This window comes from Sipha flava, unplaced genomic scaffold (genome assembly GCF_003268045.1).
Source record: "Sipha flava isolate LNK unplaced genomic scaffold, YSA_version1 266_pilon_pilon, whole genome shotgun sequence".
Taxonomy (NCBI): Eukaryota; Metazoa; Arthropoda; class Insecta; order Hemiptera; family Aphididae; genus Sipha; species Sipha flava.
Genome location: NW_020272930.1, coordinates 489,968 through 517,326, shown reverse-complemented (window position 1 = coordinate 517,326; position 27,359 = coordinate 489,968). Strand labels below are relative to the sequence as shown.

The 27,359-nt window shown below is 31.0% G+C and overlaps 4 protein-coding genes across 9 annotated transcripts in view; all 4 read right to left on the bottom strand.

Annotated features, from left to right (window-relative positions):
* Nucleotides 1–446: 446 nt before the first annotated feature.
* LOC112685113 (zinc finger MYM-type protein 1-like) lies at nucleotides 447–4,329 on the bottom strand. 3 transcript variants are annotated; one of them, XM_025556894.1, is made up of 7 exons: nucleotides 4,117–4,329; nucleotides 3,800–3,995; nucleotides 3,383–3,656; nucleotides 2,934–3,117; nucleotides 2,517–2,838; nucleotides 2,230–2,482; nucleotides 2,050–2,138 (listed from the first exon to the last, which is right to left on the bottom strand). In XM_025556894.1, the coding sequence occupies exons 3-6, from the start codon at nucleotides 3,573–3,575 to the stop codon at nucleotides 2,297–2,299; spliced, it is 885 nt and encodes a 294-aa protein (XP_025412679.1). In that variant the 5' UTR covers nucleotides 3,576–3,656; nucleotides 3,800–3,995; nucleotides 4,117–4,329; the 3' UTR covers nucleotides 2,050–2,138; nucleotides 2,230–2,296. The 3 variants fall into 3 exon arrangements, with proteins under 3 accessions (XP_025412677.1, XP_025412679.1, XP_025412678.1); XM_025556893.1 differs by having other exon boundaries at nucleotides 2,934–3,129; nucleotides 3,808–3,995; XM_025556892.1 differs by lacking the exons at nucleotides 2,517–2,838; nucleotides 2,934–3,117; nucleotides 3,383–3,656; nucleotides 3,800–3,995; nucleotides 4,117–4,329 and adding exons at nucleotides 447–743; nucleotides 1,146–1,391; nucleotides 1,532–1,776 and having other exon boundaries at nucleotides 1,878–2,138; nucleotides 2,230–2,314.
* Nucleotides 4,330–5,979: 1,650 nt separating this feature from the next.
* Nucleotides 5,980–14,168, bottom strand: LOC112685120 (serine protease inhibitor 77Ba-like). Its single transcript, XM_025556903.1, has 7 exons — nucleotides 13,922–14,168; nucleotides 13,176–13,346; nucleotides 11,635–11,842; nucleotides 8,865–9,052; nucleotides 7,131–7,316; nucleotides 6,475–6,613; nucleotides 5,980–6,408 (listed from the first exon to the last, which is right to left on the bottom strand). The coding sequence occupies exons 1-7, from the start codon at nucleotides 14,048–14,050 to the stop codon at nucleotides 6,227–6,229; spliced, it is 1,203 nt and encodes a 400-aa protein (XP_025412688.1). The 5' UTR covers nucleotides 14,051–14,168; the 3' UTR covers nucleotides 5,980–6,226.
* A 2,384-nt stretch (nucleotides 14,169–16,552) lies between these two features.
* On the bottom strand, nucleotides 16,553–22,176 carry LOC112685108 (lisH domain-containing protein ARMC9-like). 2 transcript variants are annotated; one of them, XM_025556884.1, is made up of 10 exons: nucleotides 21,775–22,176; nucleotides 21,451–21,630; nucleotides 20,768–21,061; nucleotides 20,521–20,683; nucleotides 20,104–20,219; nucleotides 19,892–20,008; nucleotides 19,243–19,556; nucleotides 18,703–18,940; nucleotides 17,814–18,104; nucleotides 16,553–17,026 (listed from the first exon to the last, which is right to left on the bottom strand). In XM_025556884.1, the coding sequence occupies exons 1-10, from the start codon at nucleotides 21,832–21,834 to the stop codon at nucleotides 16,907–16,909; spliced, it is 1,893 nt and encodes a 630-aa protein (XP_025412669.1). In that variant the 5' UTR covers nucleotides 21,835–22,176; the 3' UTR covers nucleotides 16,553–16,906. The 2 variants fall into 2 exon arrangements, with proteins under 2 accessions (XP_025412669.1, XP_025412670.1); XM_025556885.1 differs by lacking the exon at nucleotides 21,451–21,630.
* A 106-nt stretch (nucleotides 22,177–22,282) lies between these two features.
* Nucleotides 22,283–27,359, bottom strand: part of LOC112685107 (monocarboxylate transporter 12-B-like) — a 29,226-nt gene continuing 24,149 nt past the window's right edge. For all 3 annotated transcript variants that reach the window (XM_025556881.1, XM_025556882.1, XM_025556883.1), the window contains exons 4-9: nucleotides 26,694–26,879; nucleotides 25,855–26,297; nucleotides 25,380–25,632; nucleotides 23,669–23,911; nucleotides 23,438–23,563; nucleotides 22,283–22,579 (exon numbers count right to left, since the gene is read on the bottom strand). In XM_025556881.1, coding sequence (XP_025412666.1) covers nucleotides 22,434–22,579; nucleotides 23,438–23,563; nucleotides 23,669–23,911; nucleotides 25,380–25,632; nucleotides 25,855–26,297; nucleotides 26,694–26,879 — 1,397 coding nt within the window. In that variant the 3' untranslated portion in view covers nucleotides 22,283–22,433. The remainder of the gene's footprint in view (nucleotides 22,580–23,437; nucleotides 23,564–23,668; nucleotides 23,912–25,379; nucleotides 25,633–25,854; nucleotides 26,298–26,693; nucleotides 26,880–27,359) is intronic.

The window sequence follows — 27,359 nt, the reverse complement described above, 5'->3', positions numbered from 1 at the left end:
ATTTTTCTCTTAATACTAATTTTTTAACTATTAGTAATATAAGTCTAGAAAGTAACTAAAAAAATCCTAGTTCAAAGATATTTACTGCATAATAAATATTAAAATAATAATTTTATATGGCTTGTGAATAATATATGTTTAAATGTTCTTATGCATCAATATATAAAAATTAATCATAATTCTAAAATCAAAAAATCTTCTAAATCAAGAATTAACAGTACTTTATTTTTTTAAAATATTTTAAAAATAGAATGAGCAATTTTCAACAAATGAATCAAACTTTGCACTTATAAGATTTAATACATACATCATACAATCATTCTTTTTACACAATTACCTAACACTTAAAAATGATTTCGATTTTCTTCATATTTAACATTCAGAAAATAACTATACTAGTATATTTAATCTATATTTAATATTGTAAAGAGTAAATGCCATGGATTTTAATGTAAAAGAATAATATTTGGAAGGTAATTTATATTGACTGATATCGTTTGATGAACCCATTCGATATATTTTATATTAAATTTAAAATTTAACAATCATGAATAAACAATATAACGTATTAAGACTATGTTCTTCTTCTTCTTCTCATGTCCGGTTATGATTGCCAATAATTCACATTTAGGGTTATTTAAATAATAAAGTAAAATAAAGTGATGTCCACCGAGCTCAATAAAGATGGTCTTCAGAATATTTACCACAGTTGCAACGCCGAGATCGTTGGGTTTCAAGGAAGTCTAAAAATATATCAATCGGAGATTTAGCCATACTGAACCAGTATAACACCCATAGGCGGAAATTCTCCATAATTTTAGAGGAGGCTAATATTTAAAAATACTTTATTGCATATCAAAGCTAAAAAAAAAAAATTATATTACCCTATAAACATCATGCAAAACCTAAGCGTGATTTATTTTAGATAGATATACTACTATAATATGCATATACTAATATACTCATACATATACTTGAATTTTAACAATGAAAATTTTTTATAATGAAACTAAAAAATATTTATTTTAAAATAATGTATCTATTTTTTTTTTTGCAAATAAATTTAATATGGCTTCTTTATCAATTTTTTTAGAAATATCTTTCTCAATACTAATTATAGCTAAATTTTTTAATCTATTCTGTACCATGGATGACCTCAGCCATGTTTTAATCCTTCTCATTGCAGAAAAACTACGTTCACACGTTGACGAACTTATAGGAAGAGTAAGTGCAACTTGTATAAGCTTAGACATGTTAGGGTATATATTTTTGGAAAGTACTGAAGTCAAAGCTTCTAAATTAATACTGCTTTTGCCATTTGATAAGTGTAAGTAGTTCTTCACAACATGCATTTCTGATTGAACACTTATACTTTTTACATCCAATAAATCCTAGAAAAAAAAAAAATTATCTTTAATTAGAAATAGAATAAGAATAATTTACAATAAATAAAATTTTGATCCTACATGTCATTTCATTTATTAATTCAATAATATTACATTTTGATAGCAAGTTTTTATAATGAAATTACCTTATAATGATTAATAAATAGTTCACTCTTTTTAAAATCTAATTTTATAAAATTGTCTACAGCTTCAGCCATTTGAAGACTTTCAGTTGAAAACCTTTTCTTCAAATTTACAACTATACAATCTAATATTTTAAAATAGCCATTTACACAATTTGTTTCAGTAATATTAAATGATTCTGCGGCAGTAGTAGTTGTTAGAATGAAATCTTCAAAAACATTGGGTTCACGTCTCATTTGCTTAGATGCTAATAATAAACATATTAAATAAGTTTAAAAATAATATTAATTTAAATAAATAAATATTTAAACAAATATTTTTTATTAGGTACACAAACACAATACTAACCTTGAGTTTGAAAAGGTAGGATCAGTTTAACATCATTTTCATCACAAAAAGTTTTTATGTCTAACCACAAGTCACTAAAGCCAATGGTAGATCTAGCATTCTTAAAACTTAGTATTACGCTGTTTATTAGATTACCTGCATTACCCAATGTAGTAGTTTTATCTTGAAACATGTTGCTAAGTATATTTATGGAAGATAATACATGTTGCAAAATGAATAGAAAAATAACAAATGATCCTTTTTGCATTATTAAAAGTATACCTATAAAAAATATTCAAAACATATTAAATTAATCCGGTGCTTATAATTAGACAATAGTATTAATATTTAATTAAAAATGATATGAGTATACCTATAGCTTTATTTACATTTCGGTCCAGTTGGTTATCTATTTCTTCTTGCAAAACTGCAATAATTGCTTAATAATTGTGTACAACTGACTCACAGTTTTTCCATCTACAATTCCACCTTGTATCACTCAAAGAATTTATTTTTGATATTTTAACTCCTAATTTTCTTTGCATAATAACTAGAGTTTTATTTTTAGTAGGATGAGAAAAGTGCTTATACAATGATTCTATTGTATTAAAAACAATTCTAGATTCCTAAAAAATAAAATATTGTATTGTATTTTATTACCTTTACAATTTTGCACATATCAATAACTACAATGTTCATCCGATGAGCCATGCAATGGGTGTAAATGGCATAGGGAAATTTGTTTTTTACTTTGGATTGAACACCATTAAATTTGCCAGACATGACACTGGCACCGTCATATGATTGTGCCACAATGTGATATTTATCCAATTGGTTCTCAGTAAGGAATTCAAATATTTCAGCACATAATGAATTTGCATTTTGATTTTCTGAAACGTCTACAAAACCCAGAAAACGTTCAACAACATTTAGACCAACAGTGTATCTAACACATACAGACATTTGTTCTTCTTTAAAACATCTAAAATTAAGTATAAATAGTTAATAGTTAGCATTTATTACTATTGAATCATTTATTCTTAAATATTTAAATGTTAGGTAGTAGGTAGTAGGTACCTTGCTTCATCAATCATAATTCCAAATACTTTATTACATTTTATTTCCTTGGTTATTTTGGACCGAATGCTCTCTGCAGATAAGTTTACCAATTCATCTTGAATTAAATGACTGGTGAAATTAGTCAAGTTGCTATACTTTTCTTCAAATTCAGGGCAATTTTTTGCCAGTAAATCACATGTTTCTTTAAAATTTCCATATTTAATAAAATATGAATACATATATGTATTACAAATTGTGAACACAATATGGCCTACCATACAAATATGTTCATTGGGGTATATTATTTAATAAATTAAATATTAAAAATTAATTAATTAATATTAAATATTTAATAATTTGTTTATAGAATAAACAAAAAAAGTCATTACTTGACTTTTTATAGAGATTATATGATAAGTAAATAATTAAATGTTATTGCACAGTAGTTAATAAATAATACTACTCACCTTTATTTGAAGAAAGTTTAGATTCATCATGTCCTCTGAAAGCCAGTCCTTGTTTGCTCAAAAATAAGGTTATTTCAATAAGAGTTTTTATATATTTTCTCTTCTTTTCAACAATCAGTTTATGACTTGAAGATAATTGTTCATGAATGCTACCTGAGGACTTAGTTTTAACATGTTGTTCCCATTTAGTCATGCAAGTCAAATGGTGGTTACAAGTTGAATGTGCTTCAAGTTTACTTTGCTTATTGCCTTTTTTCCCTCTTGATCCAGTTAACTAAATAGTCAATTGAGTATATAATACAATATTTTGAACGTATCAGATTATAATACAAAAAGTATAGGTACCAACTACTATTGATTATAAATATAGCATTTATAATCAATGCTACTATCTATCATTAAGTTTGTTAAACATACTTTTATACTTTTTTCCAATTTTTAAACCCAGTTAATGTAAACACATCATCTTGTACACTTTTTCCGGTAGAATAATGCCGACAGCAAAAAAAAAAATAGCATCATTCACAATACTATATTCAATCCATTCATATTTTGAATAGTATTTATCGTTAAAACTTCAGTTTTGTGAACCAAAATTAGTTTTTGGATAAGTCTATAGCACAGTTATAAAATAAAAAATGTTGTATTAACTTCAAGTAGATAGTCTTATATTATTTGAATTCAATATTTCACAAGTAGGTACCTCGGTACAAGTAAAAACTAAAAATACTTACTTTTAGCAATGGACGAACAGGGCCTGTGTCTAAAGTTCCCAAATCACTTATCAATTTATTATGCTGTAAATGTTTATTCTATTGTTTTACCGTGCCTGAATGTACAGTCGAAGATGATTCAAATAATGCAGAATCAATTCTGACTTAGTCAATATCGACGGTCGGAACATTTTTTTTTTTTAATTAAATATGTCAAATACATTTTTGGACATATTTAAAAAAAAATTGAACGAAGTTAAAAAAACGAAACAACACTTAACAGTACATATGATGCAATGGACAATGGTTGAATGGCTAATAAAATAGAAATATCACTGTTGTGTGTTTGGAATTGTCAAATTTTACATTGGTATTTACTATTTCGTCTATTTTTATAACATAATTAACAATTCCAAGAAAATAATGAGATATCGTTGTCTGCGCATTGAAACCAATCATTAGATTCAACTGATATCGTTTATATATAGGTACTAATAAACTAATATACATATATATATATATATATATATATCAATATATATATTGATTCTTAAATATTTACTATGCTGTGCCTCTGTGCTGTATGGACTTAGGCATTTGACAATGAAATCAGAAAATATATCACATCCTATTTTTTTTTCTATAATATTCTCTAAATGTTTTATTCGCGTTCCAACAATATTTGAATTGAAAGTTAATATTTATTATTATTTATTGCAGTAACCTGCAGTGATCAATTATTTGAGGGGGCTAATTTTTCTATTTGTACGTTTTGAGGGGGCTAAGACCCCTCAACCCCTCCCCAATTTCCGCCTATGTGTCATGCATATTTGTATGCAATAAAGCGAAATTTGCAATGCACAGTTTCAATCGGGACTTATTGGTCTTTTGTCGGGACGTCGGGACCAAGAGCTCAATATAGGTGACAGTCCCGATATATCGGGACGGATGGCAATCCTACCCGTGAGTTATACTTTAAACTAATAATATACAATAAAATAACCTAAAATAGTTTTATTTTGTACTTTTGCAGTACTTTTGCAAGGCGTCGTTATAATTTAAAACATTGTTCTCATATTTAGTTAAATTATGTCTAAATCTATGAATAAAAACTTTATTTTACATTTTAATCATTTCACATAGATGTATCCCTAGTTTACTTCATTTTAGCTTCATATTATGTTTTTTCATTTTGGAGACACTTTAATAATAATTGTAGTTTGTACGAAAAGTTTTATAACATAGGTAATAAAAAAATGGATTTAAAAATATACTACCTACATGCAGTAGCTTGTCGCTACTGCCAACAACACTATTACACTGATGATCAACTAAAATTTGAGAAATTATTATAAGTCATGGATAACATTCTGTAGTGAACCCGAAATTGAAAAAATAAAATCGATATTCGAAATCAAAAACGAAATTGCAAAAAATAAATATCAATATTTGAAACCAAAATCGAAATTAAAAAACTTAATATCAATAATCAAAATTAAAATTAAAATCGACATTTTTTTATTTTGATTTCAAGCCCTGCTTTTTTGAGCGCTTAATTTAATTATTTTAAGTGCTATGAGTCCCGAGCCTTGGTCATAATTCATATAGTTGGTGAGTTGGGCTCACATGTAGTCTAGAACTTATACACATATATGCCTATTATTTTTTAAGGTCCTGCAGAGTGCTGGTGCAGTTAGTGACTGTTTGACACATCGTCTACGCAGGTTTAAATAATAACGCATATAACACAGTTTTATTTTGTTGTACATATATATTTGTACCAGCAGCTCAGGTCCTTCAAGAACCGTTAAACTGAAAAAGAAGAATAAGAGTCAACATATATATATATATTTGTATATTTATTTATTTATATTTATATATATCTACAATTATTGTTAAAAAAATAAATTATGGTGCGTTAAATAAATATAAATTAATGATATAAATAAATCGTATCAAACAACGTGGAATAAAACCGATGCACGTATTGTGTTATAGTAATAGCATCGATCTTAAACGTCGTACAAATACAGCAGCTATAATGTATTTAATACTATACTGCCAATTAAATGGTAAACGTCATCCTAAAACCGATCGTATCAATACTCGTATCCTGTAGATCCTGTCGTGCCTACATCTTTATCGTCTCGATGCTCGAGTCTTCGCCTACGATGTCCTCTTCGTCCCACACGGGTTGCTCCACCTTGCCGATCACGTACATTATGCCGTTGACCGTGTTGTAAAGCGCATACGCGAACGGCCGGTCGACGACCACCGACTCCTTGATGACACGTTGCGACGTGAACGCTGAACCTGAAACAACATTTGGTAAGCCACGGTTATTAGCGATCGACCGCTGTTGGGCCGCTGTCCACGTACTGGTCAGCGAGTTCGACGAAGAACCACCGACGCACACCCGGACGCCTGCCTGTTGGACCACACCGTCTAGGTACAATTTGTCCTCGGACATTTTCGACAAGTCCGCGGATTCGGTGAACACGGATTTCACGGTGGTGTGCTGAGAAAACAAAAATAAAACATAAAATTGTAAAAAAATATTGTTCACCTATGTGTGTGTATCAATTATAAGATTAAAAAATAATTGTTAAATTACGATAAAAAATTGTGAACAATGATTCTAAAACCCAGAGGTGGAACTAGGAATTTTTATGGCCGTAGAAAATGTTAAAATTACGCCCTATCATAGACCACTAATCAAAAACTCTTCTCGAAAATTTTTTCTAATAACTATTATACAATCATACTTATTGAGTTTTAATCTAATAACAGTATTTAACAAAGTTAAAAATATCAAATGAGTTGTTAATAATTACAAAAATTACGCCCTCTAAAATTTTACGCCCGTGGATGAATTCCCGTCTTCCACCCACTAGTTCCGCCACTGCTAAAACCTGTAACTATATCGACTGATCAAAAAATCCAGCCACCCCACTCTAACATGCGTACGGTTAATTGCCAATAATCGTCGCTTTGTCGCATTACGTATTCTAATTACTATATTAATTACTACGTACTTCTTGCAGCACTGTTTTCAAATCAGTAATATTCCTGATCTGGAAACACGGCATCGTCACAAAACCGGGTTTGATCGACATCGTTTCGATCATATTTTTGATCCCAATTTTCGGAAGATTTTTCAGCACTTCACCCAGGTTAGCATTGTTTTTCGGCAAAATCACCAGAAGCGCGTAGTCAGTATTCTGAAATACATGTGAATCTGTTTATAATAAGACACACATAATATAACATTATAATCATTAGCACAACTAGGGGGGACTTAGGGGGGCTTAGCCACCCCAAAATGTATTATAGCACCCCCAAATTTCTTTGATTATTTAAAATGTAATGATAATTTAAGCATGGGATACATACTAAATAATATGAGAATATGACGCCGAGAATTATTCAAAAGTAAATTGTATAAATATAAAATACTATTATTATAGTTTATTTTGTAATTCCTACAATCCTACATAGTTAATAATAATATTGTTATTTAATAAATGTGACGGACGACGGTGGAATATTGCGGTGGTGTTATGTCATATTTTATGTAAAATATACTACATAGAAGTAAGTACATGATTTTTAATAATATAGTATGGTAATAATATTTTATTATTGTTTTTATTTTAATTTATAATTATTGTTCTGTAACTGCGGCAATGGGGGGTATGGGGGCAAAGTCCCCCATGGCTCACATTGACTAAATTAATTTGGTGGGCTTCAGCCCCCCAATATTTTACACCTAGTTGTGCGAATGATTATTATAAATTTATATTGTTATTACTATTATTGTTAAAATATGGAACATTTTGTGACCGAGAACGTGAATTTAAAAGAAAAAAATATTAGTTTTACCAACTAGAACTGTCGTTTGAATCCATGTAGGGTCAAACATGAAGCGTAAGCTCGCCCAATACTTTTCTCACAGGTACATAGTTTAATAGTATTTATTTAGTTTAACATAATTTCCTAATGTTTTTGGTGTTTTGGTTAGTAAATACATTTTTGATTTATATTTAATACATTTTTAAAAAATTCGCTTTACCTCATAATTAAAATTTTTATTGAAACAAAACATTTTTGTATTTTAATTTGACTATGCATTTTAAAAGGTACTAAAAATAAAACACGTATTGGTAGGGATAAAGTTGGTGGCTCGTCCAAACTTTAATTTGCTTTAGTTATTTTTTAAATGTTTTTAGTTTTTAACAATTAATATACTTTTTTGGTCTCACCTATGATTTTCCTCAATCACGCACTCGTTCATTTCGATAAGCTCGGCGGTAGAATGTTGGGTCAACAGAAGCAACGTGTAATAATGTGCATCATTCGATTGTTTAACATTTCACAAATCAATTGTAATGATGTATATAATTCGATTTTATATTATGTTAAAAACTAATAAATAACGATTCTTTCGATACCATGCAAAATGTTCCATAACAAGTTATGTGTCTTTCTTCGATGCTTAATCAGCTTAGAAGTCGAAACTTATGTCATATATTTATCGGCTTTGGTCATATAATAATAAATGAAATAATAATAAATAATATAATAATAATAATAATAATAATAATAATAATAATAATAAATTGAAATAAATTGTATGTTAACGCGCGATAATTTAATTTGAAACTTATTTTTTCTAATTCAAACTTAAATAAGTAAGCTCAATATATTAATTAATTAGTAAAGAAATAATAACCGATTGTTAAAGGTTATAAAAAATATGTAATACGCACCTTGTAGGGTAATTTGAATACTGTGGAATCGAGGGATGATATTTGCCCTATGGCGAAATTTCCAGCAGCGCCAAACGCCCGGATCACGTTTCCGTTCCAAGATACGGACGTCTTGTGCCAAGTACTAGACGGCCAACTCAAATCCAATGAAAAACCGTTGAAGATCAGCATGGCGTGTTCTTTGAACGCTACTCGGTAAAAGCAATGCGATTAGGAACGAATAATAACTAAGCAGATTTATTAATTATTAATTTTAATATATTTTTAAATTTTACTCTGAATCATAATATGTTTCTGATAATTTTTATGAACTGAAATCAAATATCGATTCAAAAGTTAAATTAGAGATAAAAGTATGTTCGACGTTTGGATGAACAGAGTAGTGCAGTGCATTTTTTGGGAAATATAAAATAAAATAAATGTATTCATTACTACACAACAATGGACTAATCTATAAATATTTATAAGTTTAAATGCTGACAAAAAATTTAAATGTTATTATTCAGTTAAGAAACCATTCTGTGTACAAATTTTGTATTCAGGGCCGGTGTTAGGGGTGGGTGAAATAGGCCTACGCCCAGGGCGTTTGTTTATTATTATTGTCAGTCGCCGTTCGCAGTCGCTATTTATTTAGAATTTTATTAATAGCATCAGATAACGATTTAAAATAAAACGACAACTAATTATTAGGCGAGGGGCGCATATTTGTTTATTCGCCCAAGGCACCAATGACTCTACTGTCGTAACTGCTTGTTATCATACATTTTAATTATATATTATATGAATAGGTATGTAGTATAATGTTTATAGTATATTAAAACGATTTTATTCAATAGAATTTATATTAAATGTCTCATAATTTGGTATTATGTGAATTGTATAAGTCAAATTATTTAATAGTAGCTCGTGACCATGAATTAAAATGTTAAGAAAATTAAGCATTAAAAAAAAAAATATATTTTTAAACATCCCCATATTATGCATCGACATTTATATATTATAGACAGTATAACACGTATTCTAGTCTCATATAATAATTTGGAGGAATTCTAATAAATACTACAAGTACTACATTTAAGAATGACTTAGAATGTATACATTTTTTTTATGTTTTAAGATTATTTTGAAAGATTATACAAAAAATTAAATCAAAATCATCTTTATATAACTGATGGAATAATCGAGATTTTCATTGAATTTCTGGAAATAATGACATAAGTTAATGAGTTAAACGATTTCATTCTTCTAGTTCTCCTCCGGATTTAGAATGAAGGGTTGTATAACTTTCTATAAGAAGTGTGAAAATATAAGTAAAATAATATATATACAATTGAAAATTGATAACAGAAACATTATATATATATATATATATATATATATATATATATAATGTTTCTGTTATCATTTTTCACTTCTAAGCTTTTTCCTCCCTGATTTCTATTATAATATATTATTATAGTTATTTTTAATGGAAATTTGAAATCTATTCTCAGTAATCAATTGCATCGTATTTAGTTTTGATTTTTAATTTTACAAAAACCGGTTGTTTTGTCAGTGTTTTTTATTTGTATATGTTACTTATTCTAATTAAATTTATATATGTATGTATATTAATAGATTTAATTATGAATACCTAACGGCAAACATAATAAGAATGAGAAATCAAAACCTGACTTGAAATTAGCATAAATATAAAATACATTTGTTAATATGTACATGTTGTGCATGTATACCTAATGTATTTTCTATTCAAATACAGAACAAATTGAAAGAAATTAATAATTGTAAGTTTCTTTTTTTATATTTATTTCAAAATTAACATATCATAAATATGGTATAACTCTTCGATTTGTTCAGGGGAGTTAGCGCTAAAAGCGAATACGACTGGACGCATGGGCAATATCCAATAACGTAGATTTGGCTTCAAAATTGGTTTCACGCATTTTTCAAATCAAGCCAGGAATACCTTTGCACTTTTTATTTGAATCATATGTAAGTAGGTTAATCCAATTCACTGAGTCGGTAAAAGAAAAAGAAAACCACACACTACATATATACGAATTATCTTAGTATTATTCGAAGGAGTAATGTACACTTATATTATATACTATTATATTATATATTATTATACTTATATTATTACATGCACAGCAGGTATAAAATAAATCATCATAAAACATAAATCGAGTTATAGGTACTTTTTTGCTGTTATCAAACGGTGTGTTTTTTCTGATCTGGATTCACATCGGTCAAGGGTAAAATGATTAAGACTAAGACTTTAATTGTATGAATTCCCAGATTTCATGTATTATGGGCTAAACAAGTTGAAAATATATTTTATAACGTTTTGGTTAAACATTTGTCCTCACCATAAATCGGTAAAACTTAACATATATCATTGAAAAGTTTCGAAAAATGAAGGTGAAGAAATATTTTTTTATAGTGCAAACAATAGGCAACATATACTATAATTGTGTTTCCCTATAGACATCCGTTTGCTTTATATGGTATACGTTTTAAAATCTAAAAGTTACACACGCATGTTATAAAGAATTATGGTTTGTAAATACATATTTACTTATAGTCGTGTGCTTATAAATTATAAATTATACCATATATTTCTATTTACAAAATTATTAATGCATATTTCATTGGGCTTCTTGCATTTCTTAGGGTTATAAATGTTTTTCATGGAAAATGAATCCTAATAATCGTAATAAATAATAAAATAAATTAAAGGAGTTCAATACTACTGTATTATATTTGTTACCGGTAACATCGTCATCTATTGGAGTATTTGGGTCGTTGTTGGCTGTGCGTATTATTTCCAAGTCCGGTCTGTTCACGCTCCTCACTTCGGTCAAGTAATACTCGCGGGCAAGATCGGCAAACGATTCTAGTACGCTGTAGTTCTTATATACGTACAGAAAATTCTTCAGCACCAATTTGTTCTGGAAGTTACCGTCTGAAGAATAGCTCTAAGGAAAAAAGAGAAGAGAGAGACAGTGATATAAGTAATTATATTGTAACCATATCGAAAACGATTTTTATCATTTCTAAGCTTACTGTACGCTTTTAGTTTTAAATGTAAATAAGTTTTTTCGGAATTAAAATTATTAGAACAAGATATTAAAAAATAGTATACGGATAAAAAGAAATTGTTTTCAGATATTATGAAAATTAGCACCATAAACTGACAAAAAAAAAAGACGGTATGTATATGATTTAGAAATCCGTTATCCTTTTCACGCCGACCAATTATTATTAAAAATATTTTAATAATAACTTTTTGTTATTGCTCGTGAGATGTTGTGTTTCATTCGAAACTGCAATATACCTGATTTTATGATTTATAAAAATGTATACACCATTATTTACGACTAGGAAACGGGTAAAATGCACTTGAAAAGGATAAATTAAAAAGAATTTCTATATTTATTCTTGAATATATTATACCTGCTCCCAGGTAGTTATTCGGCAGTATTATCTGATTATTATAAAATCAATGCGTAAATATGTGGATGATGAGCTATAAAAAGATAAATATTCGCAATTGAAGCTGTCAGTTATCTTAAGCGTTTTTTATGAAAAATGTACATTTATATTAGTTGGCTAGTAAATAATTTGAGTAACTTTTTAACTTTCAAGTTTCATTATCTGTACGTGGTATATTACAGACTATAGTCTGTACTAATATGTATACACATATTTTTATAGTATTAGATTTATAATTCCATTTATTATTTATAAAAAGTAACTTCTTAATAATAAATATAAAGTATTATATATAAATAATATATATAGTATTAATTTAAAAAAGAATTGGTACTCGGGATAAAATATTTATTCCAAAATATAACGATTATTTTAATTACTTCATTATAACCATGGGCGTTCGGCGATATTTTTACAGGGAGTTTATGTAGAGTTATTTAATAAAAACTCTACATAAACACAATGTTATAACAAAGAAAAAGCATAGAACTTCAATGATAATTTCTAATATTTTTTGTACGTTTGAAGCCTGAAAATATAGTATCTTGACTATATGTAGTTATAAAATTTACATAGTACATTAAAATTTGTAAATCTAATCTAATATAACCTACAACATCACAACAATCGAATAATTTTCGAAACTTTGATACAATATACATGAACCATCAACCGGAATAAAGCTTCTATAACCTGAATACATTGTCTGAATATATTGTCTCTGTATAGCTAATCATCGTAGTGTTAAAACATACGGTATATCCACAACCGTCGTACTCATAAAAACATATTTACATTGGCCGTATGTGTGCTCACCTTAATAGACGTAAGTATCTCCTTGTAGGTATTCTTGTCTGGTAAATTTCCGCCCAATATCTCAATCAGTTCGTTCTTTGTTTCCGCTTCGGCTCCTTCAGCCGCCAGCGCCAAAATTACCGAGCTAGTGAACGGAGACGCCACGTAATTGAAACCGTCTTCGGCTGTCGCCTACAGAACACATAGGAAGGCAATGTTAATACATAGGTAATGATGGCACCGCGAGTACGAAATAACTCATAAATATTCTATGCAAATCGCAGAGTTCCTGAGTTTAGCGGCTCACACAAGGCTCTACTGCGACCGGGATCCGGGCAAATAAGCCTAAAAGACCAACACTCAGAAGTCGCCGGTGATTGAACAGAGCTCCCGGGTGAACTGGACATTTTGCTCAGGGATGATCGTTTTTTGACCGAATTTTTCGGTCAGCGTGCAGTGATTTCTTATTGAGACCGTTTCCGGGATACAGGTTACACGATTTCGACCTAACCGGGCAACTTATCGTACGAGATAGCTACATGTATACGGTATGTATATAACCAGGCCATACGAGAAGGGAGGTGAAAGGGATGACCCCCCCCCGGACTTGGAATTTTTGAGAGGACATAAAAATTAGGGACTACAAGTTATTAAAAATTAAACACAATCAAAGATAAGAACTTAATGAACACTGCAGAACAATTAAGATATACCTTAAGATATACCCCCCCGGACCCTGGTTTCTCTCTCCACGGCCCTGTATTTACCTTTATCAGAGCTTTGGTCAACGTTTTTGTGGCGTCCGCTATGTACGTCTGCTGTTGATCGGACACGACGACGGTGGTCAGCAGGCTGCACAGACCAACGACGGCCAACGGAACTCGGACGGCGAACATGTTAACGGTACGATTTACGGTGATTATAAACACTAACGATTACAATGGTGTTATTATTATTGCTGCTATTTCTGTTGCTGCTGTGATCGTCCGTCTGTTTTCGCACTTCTGCGACTCGGACGTAAGACGCACACCGTATATATAAGTGCGATCGTGGCCGTCGGACGAGCTTGTTGTTCAAAAATGAACTCCAAGATCAATGATCTTTTTCTGTCGGTAAATTGAAAAATGTATAATATAATAATATAATTAAAAGAAAAAAAAATACGACGGCTATAGAACCGGTCAGACTTCATTATACATTCATGCGGTGACTACCTCCGAGCGGTGGCGGTGGTTGTGGCGGCGGCTATGACAACAGGGCCCAGCAGGAGTTCTTTATACATTTCATTATTATTGTATCGTCTGTATATGTTTATAAATATTCGTTTAAAACGCACGTACGGAAGCGCATATTATTACAATTTCAATAGAAAGTTTTATTCGATTCGAAAGCGCGTATCTATTATCGTATGCAACGTCGATTTTTAATTTTGCGAAACCACCGTGGTCGTATTTCTGCGCACGGTCTTAGTAAACTATACGAGTATATTATATGTGCGCCAAAAAGTCATTATTATTATATATATATATATATTATATACATCATTAATTACCATGTCATCGCGCTTGTTTTACATTCGACGTAAACGAAATATCAGCAGTGTCGATTTACATAAATTTAAATAGAGATTAACTTAAAATAATTCATTGTCATTAGAAATCCCAGATGATTGCTTTAGTATTTATAGTACGATATTTCAAGTTGTCTTTGCAGTTAAAACCAAAAAAAAAAAAATAACTTTGATTTAGATTCGACTTTTCAATTGAGTTAATTTCAACTATACTGCAGTGTAACAAGCGTAGACGCATATTTTATGTAAAAATGATTTTACACTAACTTTATTTTTATTCTTTATAATGTACAAGATAGCGCCTGACTTAATATTTTTTATTATTTTAAACACCCATAAACGGACTAAGCCTTATATAACTTTATATTTACTAGTTTGATAACTTATTGTAATGCTAATGTACATGAAAATCAAAATTTTTAACATTTACGGAACGTAAACGGGACCAATGATGTATATTATATAGTATTTAAAGGTTATCAGTTTTTTTTTATCATTATAATTATGGAATACATAATGTATATTATTTTTTATATTGACAAAGATTCAGCCGTTGGGGAATAATAACGGTAATAGATGGACACAATATATTTCTCTTCCAAATATTTTATTTTTGAATGCGTTTATTTTGTGTAATTTTATCAATACATCTCCAATCACGTTTTAAAGCATATTTGATTTTATTATTTTTGTTATTTTAGCATACAATTTGTAAGAAAAAGTACATACAAATAATAATTTGCGTCTTATGATTTTGTTTTGATTTTTAGTGACACATGAGTACATGAACATGTGAAAGAAAACTATGTAAGGAGGATAATAGTTTTTGGGAATCATTAAATGGTTACTAGAAATTCAAATTCTCTGTTCATTTTAATTTTGGTTGAGTTCCAGGCCCGTCTCCGTAGTAGATATTTAAGTAAATGATATATAGTTAATTATGACGACTCTTAAGCTTATCAAATGACCAAATTTTATAAATTCATCTAGCTCGACATTATTGAAAATGTGCCAATTATTTTCTCCATTTGGATGCATTCTTGACTGATATTAAACGCAGCTGCTAATCCATTCGTGGACGTTTACGACACGTTTTTCAAGATCTTACTTTAGTAGTTATTCCGACTAAATTAAAATATCTTATCTCTCTCTCTCTTTCTCTCTCACTCTTCCCTCTCTCTCTCTTCTTTAAGTGGATATTTTTAAATATTCTAGCTGATGAACATTATTAAATACTCATAAATCCTATCTCACAACGATTTCTTCGGAATAATTATAAACAGTTTTGAAATGTGTACATAGACGGTTTTCTATTCATTTTCCGTATTATTAAGTGCTATCATAACGGGAATGACTAATGACACAAAAATTCATTTAAATTAACATACAATTACTGCAATATAAATACGTTTAAAAATTGACTAACAAGTATGTACGTATCTATACGATTGTATAAAATCAAAAATTATTATTAGCTCATCGTAGTATATACCGTATCATTTGTTTGTTATGCAACAAGACAAAATAGTAAAATTCATTGTCTGCTGTAGATAAAACATGTTGACAAAAACGTGAGAATTCGTTTAACGCATTGTATTTTATACTGTACAATGTATATATATAGTATATTATATTTCTATAAAAACACGGTAACATATTTCAGATACAGTGAATGTTCTATGCAAGGCACCAATGTTATCTTTATCACAATAATAATTATAATGTATCAATATTTAGATTGTATAGCGTATAACATGATATAATATTATCTCTACGCGAGACATAAGATTAAAAATAATTAAAGTGGTGAAAAGGTAAACACGAATGCTGCGGTTTTAAAATTAGATTTTTAATCTGTTTTACATTTTTTTTTTGCCGTCTTAAACATTTGTATTCGCGTAATTAACCGCCACAATACTTATGTTAATCGAAAAAGCAATACAATAATAACACAATAATAATAATAAATAAATAATTATAATAATTAAAACAATACTGTTGAGCAACGGATACGGTTTGTCGGTGTATTATAATATTGTGGTCCCGTGTGAGACGGGAAAACAATAACTGAGTTAGGTATAAAGTGTACAAGGATACGTACATACATGTGTATTGAGTTATCTCTACATAGCGTTTACAAGGCGTTTTTATACGAATAATACGATACTATATTGTTGCACTGTTATTGTTCGGGCGTCGCACGATTCGCCGTTTTGTAGTTGACAAGAAAATCTTCGCCGTTTGGTTGAATCTTCAATGGGTCATCTTCGTCTAGTTCAGCCTCTAGATTTTCGACGTCGTCCTATAAAATAAAAAATAAAACCCGTTGATAAACTCGAGTACATCGGAGATGATTTGGACAGTCATGTTCACCCGACCCTGATCTGACAACCTAATCGAATGATGAAAAACCGATACAATTATTTGTACTCGAAATCTCGAAATCGTCATCGGCGGAGTATTATATAGCATAATTTCTCAACCTTTTTAGTGTTGCGACTCGCAAAATAGTTATAAAATATGGTCAATCACTTCGCGACCCCCCTCCATCTATATTAGGTAAAAATTTGATTTGAATTTACATTTTGTAAATCAGCGTTTTATTATTTTTGACCTACGCGACCCCCTGGTTGAGAAACGCTGTTATATAGAATAACGTATTTTTACTACATGTTCAATCGAAGAACCGTTATAACAACTGTTATCATTAACTGTACACTGAAATTACGAATTTGAAGGAAGGGTCGATCAGTACGGTTTCAAAACTAAATGTTGACATCATTGAAAACTTAAACCTTCACAATTCAAATATCACAAACAATCACTAAATTCGTCGATGGGGCATCGGAACTGCTATTGGTACGCTATAAAAGTCGGTAATTTTGATTTGTTACATTTTCGTTTATGTTAACACCCTCCAACCGTTAATCTTTGTATTTAATTATATTGTACAATACATCGTATTAAATAAGTTAGTAAGAGTTATTTGGTTAAACAACGAATTATATACATTAAATTTAGCAAGCTAATATTTTAATAATTATCAATGTATTGTATTTAATAATATATTTGGAAAAAAAAATGTTTACGTTATCGTCATTGTTGTCGCTGCTTCTTTCGTCTTCGTTGCTATTATCGTCGTAGTCTTCCTTGTCGTCGTCATCATCATCATCATCGTCCGATAGATCGAAAGCCGGATGTTTGTTTTGTAACAATATATTCCTTACGTCGACTAGTTGTTCAATCGCCGACGGATACGCGTTGATATTATTTTCGATCGTTTTCTCGATGACGTCGGTTAGCCCTTCCTCCTTAGCCACAGCCATCATGCCCGGATTTTTAAAAAAGTTGTACAATATTCCAGATATACATGGTATAATCTGCAAACGAAAATCGTATTGTTAACACATAATAATTAATAAATCTTATGTACCTAAAAATTATATTATAATTTACAGGCAAGCGTGTTTTCCGTTATTACACATAGAAAAAATAAGCAATGCGAATATATAAGATGGTCTACACCGTGTTAAGTCAAAAAAATCAGAATATATAAGATAGTATTTAGGCTCGTTTCGTATCATATAGAGAAACGTTTAGTTTCGGTCTAAGCTTACTCAGCCGTCTCTGGTGTACGATAACAATGAGCACAACTGTGTAAAATATTATTTCTAAAATTCGCGAAATCGGAAGGTTTTCACATAAAATATAAGTACCAAACTCAAATATTCCATGCTATACGGAGCTCAGCAGTTAACAAATAACATTTTCAGAAGACCCCTGTGTATACATAAGATATAATATGAAATCAGGAGCGTTACGAGTGTTTTGATCTTGGGAGTTCAACCTTTCTTCCCCCTTATCCAAATGGTCTGTTTTTTCTTTCTGTTTATAAAACTATCTAATTAAAGTCTTAAATTTTTAACGTCTCCCCACTTAACCGTATCATTGACACGCCACTGGTAGTTATGTACTAACGTCCACGTCCATTGTCGAGATGAAAATGCTCAGGCTCTTGAACAGGTTACGGGCACGGGAACTACAAGCCTGAACGGCCGACTGACACTGGCACAGGTTCATGAAAAGCGCCAGACTATACTCCAGGTCATACATCTCGTACTTGTTCCGATCACCGTCGAATTCGCTCTTCCGGACGAGCTGATCGGCCAACCACGTGGTCAAGCCTGCCGCGATCATCGTCGTCCGCTGTCGCGATCTATCAAACGGTTTTGTTCAGCGCATATACATTAGCCGTACCACGTCTTACTGGTCAGAAACTGGTATTATATGGCAAATGGAAGTAACTCATTGACGTAAATAGGGTCTCCTCACCACACGCATAATGCTTGAGTCCAATAGGTTTTAAGAAAAATAATAACGAGGGTGTAGGGGCTTGATGTTCCACCCGCTACACACACGACTTAGAGTGATCTTAAGATGGCTTAGGGAACTTTTGAACCTACGCCCGAGCTATTTACGTCCATGACAGTAGTGTATTGCATACAGGCAAACACTCACTTCGTGCTGAGTTTTTGCAGCGTTCCCAACAACATGTTGCTCGTGATCGTGTCCCAAAAGTGTTGAGAAGATATGGTCTGGGTCACGATGAGACGCAACAGGAACGGCGAACCCGCCAGATATCTGCGACCATTGTGGAAAGACGCTAGCGCGTTCAGCAGTCTCGAGATCATCTGCTGCAGTGGGTGAGGTCCGTTCGTCATCGTTAACCATTTCATGATACCATTATCGGCTTTCGTCTTACGCAAGTCCAACAGATCGTGTTTCTTCATCATGGCCACCGTGTCCGATCTATTCTCCGATTTGGTCAACCTCTTAGAAAAAATATGAAAAAACACTAAACTATACTATACCGAAACGAACCACACTTGAACTTCAGAGGAAATCACAAGAAAATATTATTTATATATTTTTTATTACGGACGAATACTCGATGAGATGAATGACGAAACGTTGTTACACGAACGGTTGTAAGAAATAGTAGTAAGTATATGAAATTAATATAATAATTCGGTCCGTTATAAATGTATAGGAATTACACAGAAAAAACATGTAAATCATCAGCTTCCGAGCTTTGGTTGAAAGTGTACGAATAGTTGACATGATTTCGGACTACTTTGAAATTAATTGACACATTTTCTATACTTACCCACCGCAGAGCTTGTAAAATTAGTAATTTGTTCTTGGTACTATTACCGTCTCGAAGTTCGAGTTTGATTTTATACACGGCCAAATCGAATCCATCATCTACCATCTTTAAGTTTTGCTAATGTATTAAAGTATATTTAAGTATTGGCATTGTATTATATTAGTAATATTATTACTAATTCTATGTTAAATACTATTAAAGTAAAAACTAACTTCGTTCTCTTCGTTAGTTTCCACCACGGCGTTACAATTTTTCAAAATAATTTCTAAATTAATCGATTGTCCTCGTATTGAGTTTTCTAACGCGTTTAAAAGTTCTGCCGCTAAAACTAATGTCAATCTAATATATATTTGATATTATTTATTTTATACTATTCATTAGAATTTACGCCATGCGACTTATAAGAAGAGTTTTAACAATACGATATTACAAAACACTTACAATATTTAAATTGTACACAAATAATATAGCGAAACAAGGAAACAATTAAATTAAGATTTAAACTATTATTTATAATATCATGAATACAATATTGTAATATACTGTAGTATTTATATTATGTATTACGCTTTATTGAATTACGATACGCCAAACGAACTATTTGAGTACGAAGGATTATTTATACAAACCATTCAAGGGTTTATATTCCTTGTACAGCGATTTAAAATTTTTTTTGGTTAGTTTTCGTTTTTGCACGTCTTTGCTGGGCACCAGTATGATCGACGAGTTGATTGCGATATCCAGAATAAAGTCCTCCAGTCGTTTGTTCAACGAGACGCACCATCGGTTTCCCTTAAAGTCATAGATAGAATAATTTTAGACCCACTACGCGCGTTCGGATGTCTAATCGATATTGTTATAACATTGTCAATGTACTTTGAACAGATTTTTGAACGAGGGATGTTGCATCGGGTCGAACACGTAGGGCAGCGCGAAATACGGTAGGAATTCGGTTTTTGTGCTGAACTCCGCACCCCTTTGCACGAGAAAAGTGCGAAATGCCTCCATCGCACTTCCCTCGTCGTTTTCCCCGCATTTGCTGTCGCTACAGGTTTCAGATTTACCCGATCGTTTTTCACACTCTTCTATGGTGTAGTACACGTGAAGGTAGAACGTTAGTTTTCTGTACTCGTCGATTCGTTTAATCTCGTTCGGCAAATCGTCCCATATCTGTGAACATTCCGCGAGTACACGACCGTTACACAATCCGGTCGTAAAAAAATCGGCCATTATTCAGACATTGATTGTTTCAACACATTACGATACTATATAGTATATGTTAAAAAAATAAAAAAATAATAATTCCCAACAGTTCTATCAAAACGGGAAAATAAGTAATCGTATTGTTTTCGCATACGTTCAAAATACTACATGTACGAACTTCACATAATGTATAGTGTTTTAAATGCACTCGAAATACTCTAGATAAACCATGTACGGTATTCGCGAATCACTTAAGCCTCGTTTGAGTTATCAATTCGTACATAAATACAGTTGACACCCGTTGGACGAAATATCCGTGTGACATTTTTAAGTGCTCATTGCCGTTCCTCTCATACCTTCATAAACGTTGACCTAGAAGCGGTTTGAAAAGATTCGATTACGGACGCCGCACGGTCTTTGGATATGCGAGCTGGAACATTGGTCTCCGTCGTTCTCGACGGCGCCGGCATGTTCAGCTTGCAACATTCCTCGAGGAAACAGGCGGAGGTCTCCGTCATGTTGTTGGACAACAAAAACTGATAAACGGTAAAATACAATAATCATCTATTGTACGCATAGCATCTCGCGCGCGCGCTCGGAGCGATTGAAATAGTTCGCCGATTATTGTTGTACCGGGCTAATTATCAACGTAATAAATAATCATAATCATAATCACGTACTTCGTAGATGTGTTGCAACGTTTTCGCTTCGCACGTCGAGTACTTTTTCAACCTATCCATTGTCGGCGACTGCAAGCTCAACTGAGACAAACGCTACGCCCCGAAGCGCGTCGACTGTTTTTGTGTATTCATAAACATTCAACCGTAGCGTGTTCGCCGGCGTTAAATCGATATTGTCGCCAACGGCGTTGGTGTATACACACAAGTACCTACGCAATTATACATAGCGCAGCGAACCGAGTTTTATTTCTTTCTAGTTTGATAACAACCGCTGGTGAAAGAGCTCACAATCATCCATGTTTCGGCTAGGACGGATTTTTCAAACAATAATGCGCACTTAACGTAATAACAGTTTCAGTTACAAAGATATATAATATTTATTAATTTTTAACTTTGTCACATTTAAAATATACATTTTTAACAAAAAAAAAAAAAAAATAAAATAAAATAATAATAATAATAATAATGATTTATAAAGCTATAGTTACAATAGTAAAAATTCATACAGTTACAATATACGTCATCGAAATACTTTAAAAAAAAAGAATGATTCGAGGATGTATAATACACATTTTTATATTTGAAGAAAAATTATTGTCGTGATTAACAAATAAAAAGTATGGCAGGTAAAATAGATTTAATTTTTTCTCCAAATGTAATCAAACATTGTGTTGTCGTAATTTTTTGTCTTCTTCCCATTTTTTGACTCTTCTCAAAGGATAGCAGATGACTGCCGACGTAACCAGTATTACTCCGGATAAATAGAATGACATATTGTAGTTACCGGTTAAATCTTTAAACAATCCTGTTATAATCGTAACAAAAATTTAGATAAAAATAGAAGCATTCAACAAAATAGTTATTGACGGGCGGTACTCCTTTCGCCCAAAAATGACCTTCCTCTTTTTGCCCACGTCCTCTTTTCGACCAAAAATGAAAAAACAGTTTCCTCTTTTCACCCAAAAATAATTGTATTCTTTTCGCCCATGGTTTCACATTTTACATTTTGGAAACCACTGTCTCAAAATTAATAATTTTTAAAAAAATCATATAATAATCAAATAAAAAAATAGAAAAAATATATAATTATTAATAATAATTTAATAAGTGTTAAAAATAAGTATTTAAAATAGTGTTATCGATGTAAAATAACTAATAAGTAATTTGATCAGGTTACTACTTAAATAAATAATTTGTTTTGTTGTAAAATAATACAAATATTCATATTAATTATGACTTTTAAGTAATTATAACATTTATTAAAGTGTTTTTAACTATATATTTCGATAGAAGAGTCGGCAACTTTATACACTTTTCTCGACTGACTATATTAATAACAATCAAAAACGTGATTTTATCGAATATCAAATAAGATTTTTTAAAAATTATTAATTTTGAGAAAGTGGTTTCCAAAATGTGAAACGTGAAACTATGGGCGAAAATAATGCAATTATTTTTGGGCGAAAAGAGGAAACTGTTTTTTTCATTTTTGGTCGAAAAGAGGACGTGGGCAAAAAGAGGAAGGTCATTTTTGGGCGAAAAGAGTTCCGCCCTTATTGACAACCGCCCAAGAGGTAACAGCACACGAGGTACAACATAATAATCACTATACATGTATATGATGTATGTATGTGTGCGTTAACAACTTTTGATCTATACTTGCCTAGCAATGGAGCCCCGATGGCGGCCGCTACTCCTTGGAACATCAACAAAACACCAAAAGCGTTTGTTAGGAGTTCGAGCCCAGTCAGCTCGACGATCATAGTCGATCTTAAAGACGCAAAACAAGCTAAAGTGTATTGTGATAATACAAATCATGTTATTAATTAGCATATAGCTATGTATAAACAATTTTTATTTTTATTTTCACGGTTCAGAACCGCAGTGTGCTTACCCATGGAAAATCCAAACAGTGACGCGTACAAATAGTAAGAAAACACCGAATATGGAAGAATTGGCAACAAAATGGTGTACAGTCCTCCAAACGTAAGAGACACGTTATTTACCAGAATCGGATCGACCGACTCGTAACTAGATATCCAACCACAAATCACTCTGCCTAAAGTGTTGGTTATGCCAGTCGTGGATACCAGCCACACAGCTACGTTTTTGTCCATACCCTCGCTAATCGCTTTTTCTATATAAATATTTAAAATAAATACATGAACATAAAGTGAATAATTATTAAATCAAATAGGAAATAAAAAGAAGGACGAAACTCCACAGTCGGGTAAGATACAGAGATGAGCAAATGCTATTGCTGTATTGATATTTTAAACTTGAAACCAATGTATCATTGCTCTCTAAAAAACGATTCTGAACGAAAGAGGTCGAATGAATGAGTTTATATTTCTGAAATTAGTTGATAAAGTAGAACAGTCGTTCTCAAACTTTTTTATTTGCGAAGCCTTTATATTTCTAAAAAATTTTCGGAGCCCCAAAAGTCAGGAATTTCCATTTGAGACAACAATAATAAGTACACAGAAAATATCATTTAATTCTACAATATTAATCGATTATAAATATTCCAGGGTGAAACTATAAATTTTATATCGAGAAAAACACAAGCCCAAAATTAATTTATTTTTTCTAAAAAGCTCAGATTTTGTAATTTTATCATGTACTTATAGATAAATTTATTTTATTTAATTTTGTGAAAATATCAGTCGAGTAATGAAGTCAAAATAACCAAATTTTATCAATAAGTCTGATTTTAAACTAAATCGCGCAATTTAAGTAATCATCCCAACGTTTTTCCTCAATAACTAAAGAAAATAATAACATTTAAATTTAATTATTTTAAGTGTGCCTACGTGGCCACGGGCTCCCTAGATTTCTCCCGTGGATACCTAAGACTTATTTTGAGAACCACAGTAGTAGAAAAACTATTTATTATTATTATTTTATTTATTTCTAAATAAAATAGATAATTTAATATTCTAACTTTTACAAAAGTAAAAAGTGCAATTACATTATTGGAAAATCAATAATGTTAAGTAACCATAAACAACACAAACTAAAATAATTTTTTTTTTTTTTAGCAAAGATAATTATATGAAACATCTTGAATAACTTTTGATGGAATTTTCAAGACTTTTGGTCAGTCCGAAATTGTTTTATCAAAATGTTTGAAAACTGGTATGTCGTATATGATGCCTCATTTCTATAACTTTTTGTTTGTTTTTTGCGATTATTTAGAAAAACGAAGAAAAAGTCGTAAAATTATCCTATTCGAAAGCACCAAGTAGATAACATTTTATATTAGAAATCTTCTATGATTGTGATGTTAGAAGAACTGGTTAAAATCGTGTATACAGATCCAAAACAAAACAACACACGCCATGCTCATTTATTCACTCAGAATCTAAAATTATTAAATTATCCCGAACATAACCATCATTGTTCGTTTATTAGTACGTATTGATTATTACTAGGATGCGAACTCGAATGTGAAGTGCATTTTTTTTTTTATATATCCTTTTACACAAAGTTTATTTCACACATCAAAAAATTTATTTTACATCTCTTTGCATCTTTTTGATTTTTAGAACATATTTTAATTTTCATAGTGCATTATTGTGTGAGTCTGTTATTTTTATAGTTACCGCTGATGTACATAAACGGGACAAAAAACCCGAGTAGCGTTAGAAAACCGCTGCACGTTAGTACTAAAAACGACGGAGAGGACAAAATCGAAAAGTCCAACATCGTCGTGAGTGTGTGCATGGCCGATTTATAATACTTTTTCATGTTTTTTCGGAACGAGTTGTTCTTGGCGCAAGGGTCTTCTCCTTCTTCTTCAATTTCATTCCAAGCTGGTATTCTCGTTACCGACATTGCGTAGTTCAATGAGCTCACCTAGAAACATAACGAAACCTGCAAGAAATAAATAAATCTAGCCCACGCACGTGTGTCATTGCGCGCAACCTGCAATTATCATACGAGCATAAGACCATGGATCTTGATTCAACCTATTTCAACCACGTTTCAGCGTATACGTTTTTTACAGTCTTGAACGTTTTCAAATAGATATATTAACAATGATATATAATAAGGAAAACTTATACTGAATGATCTTACCTGCGAGGAATACTGAGGTAGTCTAGATAAGCTTCCTCCGAAAAATCGATCATCTCTATCCATTAAGTGAGCCGATAGAGATGGTCTTCGTAGACTGACTACGGATAATTTCTTTTCCGGTGTTTCGGGTGGTGATAATTTATCTTTCAGGTACTGATGGTGCGTGTTAAGTGAATGGCAAGATAAACTTATTTTCTGAGGTTCGGACGTCAAACGATCAGACAAATGATTGTAAATTTCTTCGACTGTCGGAGCTCCGATTTTAGAGGAATTATGTTTACTGTCCAATGACATTTTTCTCTCGGCGTTTATCGTCAGTAGTGGCTCATCTTCCGGTATTTTAGGTTCCATTACAACTGGATTGTTAGAAATTGGCACTTCAACAATGGTAGGTTTTAATGGTCGAAAAAGTATCCCGACCAAAGCACAACTTAATGCTAAACCTAAATTTAATATTAATAATAATTATAAATATTAAAATATTTTAGTAATATTAATTATTTTTTCGGATTGATTTTTTTTTTTTAAATATTTACACTTTGTTTTTGTGAGTGAAAACAGTAATACAATTTTCAAACTTTCTACCTCTTGGAAAATTCTAAACTTAATATTATCATATTACACTAAACACTCAAATTAAATAATATTGAAAAGTATATTGATTCGTTATCTAAAATATGGTTTCTTAAAAAAATTAATTATTTTAAATAATCTGTCTGGTCTTTGGTGAAATTGTATTTCAAAAAAACAAGCGTTGAATTGTTTCTGTTCTATTTAATAACTTTTGAAATGTAATTATATATAGGTAAGTCTACAAATTTATTTTTTTAAAAATGTACCCGCTTGAACCACTATGGTAATTCGCCAACCACCCTGTTGAACCAAATATGCGTTCAATGGTGCAAGCACAAATGTTCCTATTCCGGATCCACATACCGCTATACCTGTTGCTAATGCTCTCCATTTATCAAAATAAAATCCTGGTATCAATACCGCAGATACATATATCATACTGAATCCGACACCTGTAAAAATAAAAATAACAATTATTTAGATACGAATTTTTTTTCACGTATTTAGTATAAACTATCCTATAGGCAAGTTCAATATAAACAGACTAATTTATATGAAATTATTGTCATAATTTATTATTATGTTATATATGATGCCTTATTATTATTTTATGTAAATCAAGGTATACGTAATTAATAAAACAATAAATCTTCTATTAGTAACAATAATTTGAAACAAAACTATTTAGTGCAGTCTTTGAAAGTTTTATTTTGTACTTGACCTAATGAACATTGAAACCGAAAACAAGCTATAGCTACATAACACAATCGTATCTCGTCTAATAAATTATCAAAGAACGTGATTATAATCTAGAACAAATAATATAAGTAAAGAGTATTGGCATATTTTCAATAGTTGAAACATGTCGTTCCACTGCTAATAAAATTTAAAATCGAAGGACTGTGGTTATGTAAAAAAATATTTATAAGACT

Bases quoted from the DNA above. Each gene is read 5' to 3' on its own strand.
- LOC112685120 (XM_025556903.1), bottom strand. From the start codon at position 14,050: ATGTTCGCCGTCCGAGTTCCGTTGGCCGTCGTTGGTCTGTGCAGCCTG. The intron at 13,347-13,921 runs GTAAATACAGGG...TGTGTTCTGTAG, and splicing joins TGACCAAAGCTCTGATAAAG to GCGACAGCCGAAGACGGTTT. The intron at 11,843-13,175 runs GTGAGCACACAT...TTTTTTCCTTAG, and splicing joins AGATACTTACGTCTATTAAG to AGCTATTCTTCAGACGGTAA.
- LOC112685108 (XM_025556884.1), bottom strand. From the start codon at position 21,834: ATGGATAGGTTGAAAAAGTACTCGACGTGCGAAGCGAAAACGTTGCAA. The intron at 21,631-21,774 runs GTACGTGATTAT...ACCGTTTATCAG, and splicing joins CGTTGCAACACATCTACGAA to TTTTTGTTGTCCAACAACAT. The intron at 20,220-20,520 runs GTTTGTATAAAT...GATTGACATTAG, and splicing joins GGAATATAAACCCTTGAATG to TTTTAGCGGCAGAACTTTTA.
- LOC112685113 (XM_025556892.1), bottom strand. From the start codon at position 2,124: ATGCAAAAAGGATCATTTGTTATTTTTCTATTCATTTTGCAACATGTA. The intron at 1,777-1,877 runs GTTAGTATTGTG...GTTTATTATTAG, and splicing joins CCTACCTTTTCAAACTCAAG to CATCTAAGCAAATGAGACGT. The intron at 1,392-1,531 runs GTAATTTCATTA...TTTTTTTTCTAG, and splicing joins TATTTATTAATCATTATAAG to GATTTATTGGATGTAAAAAG.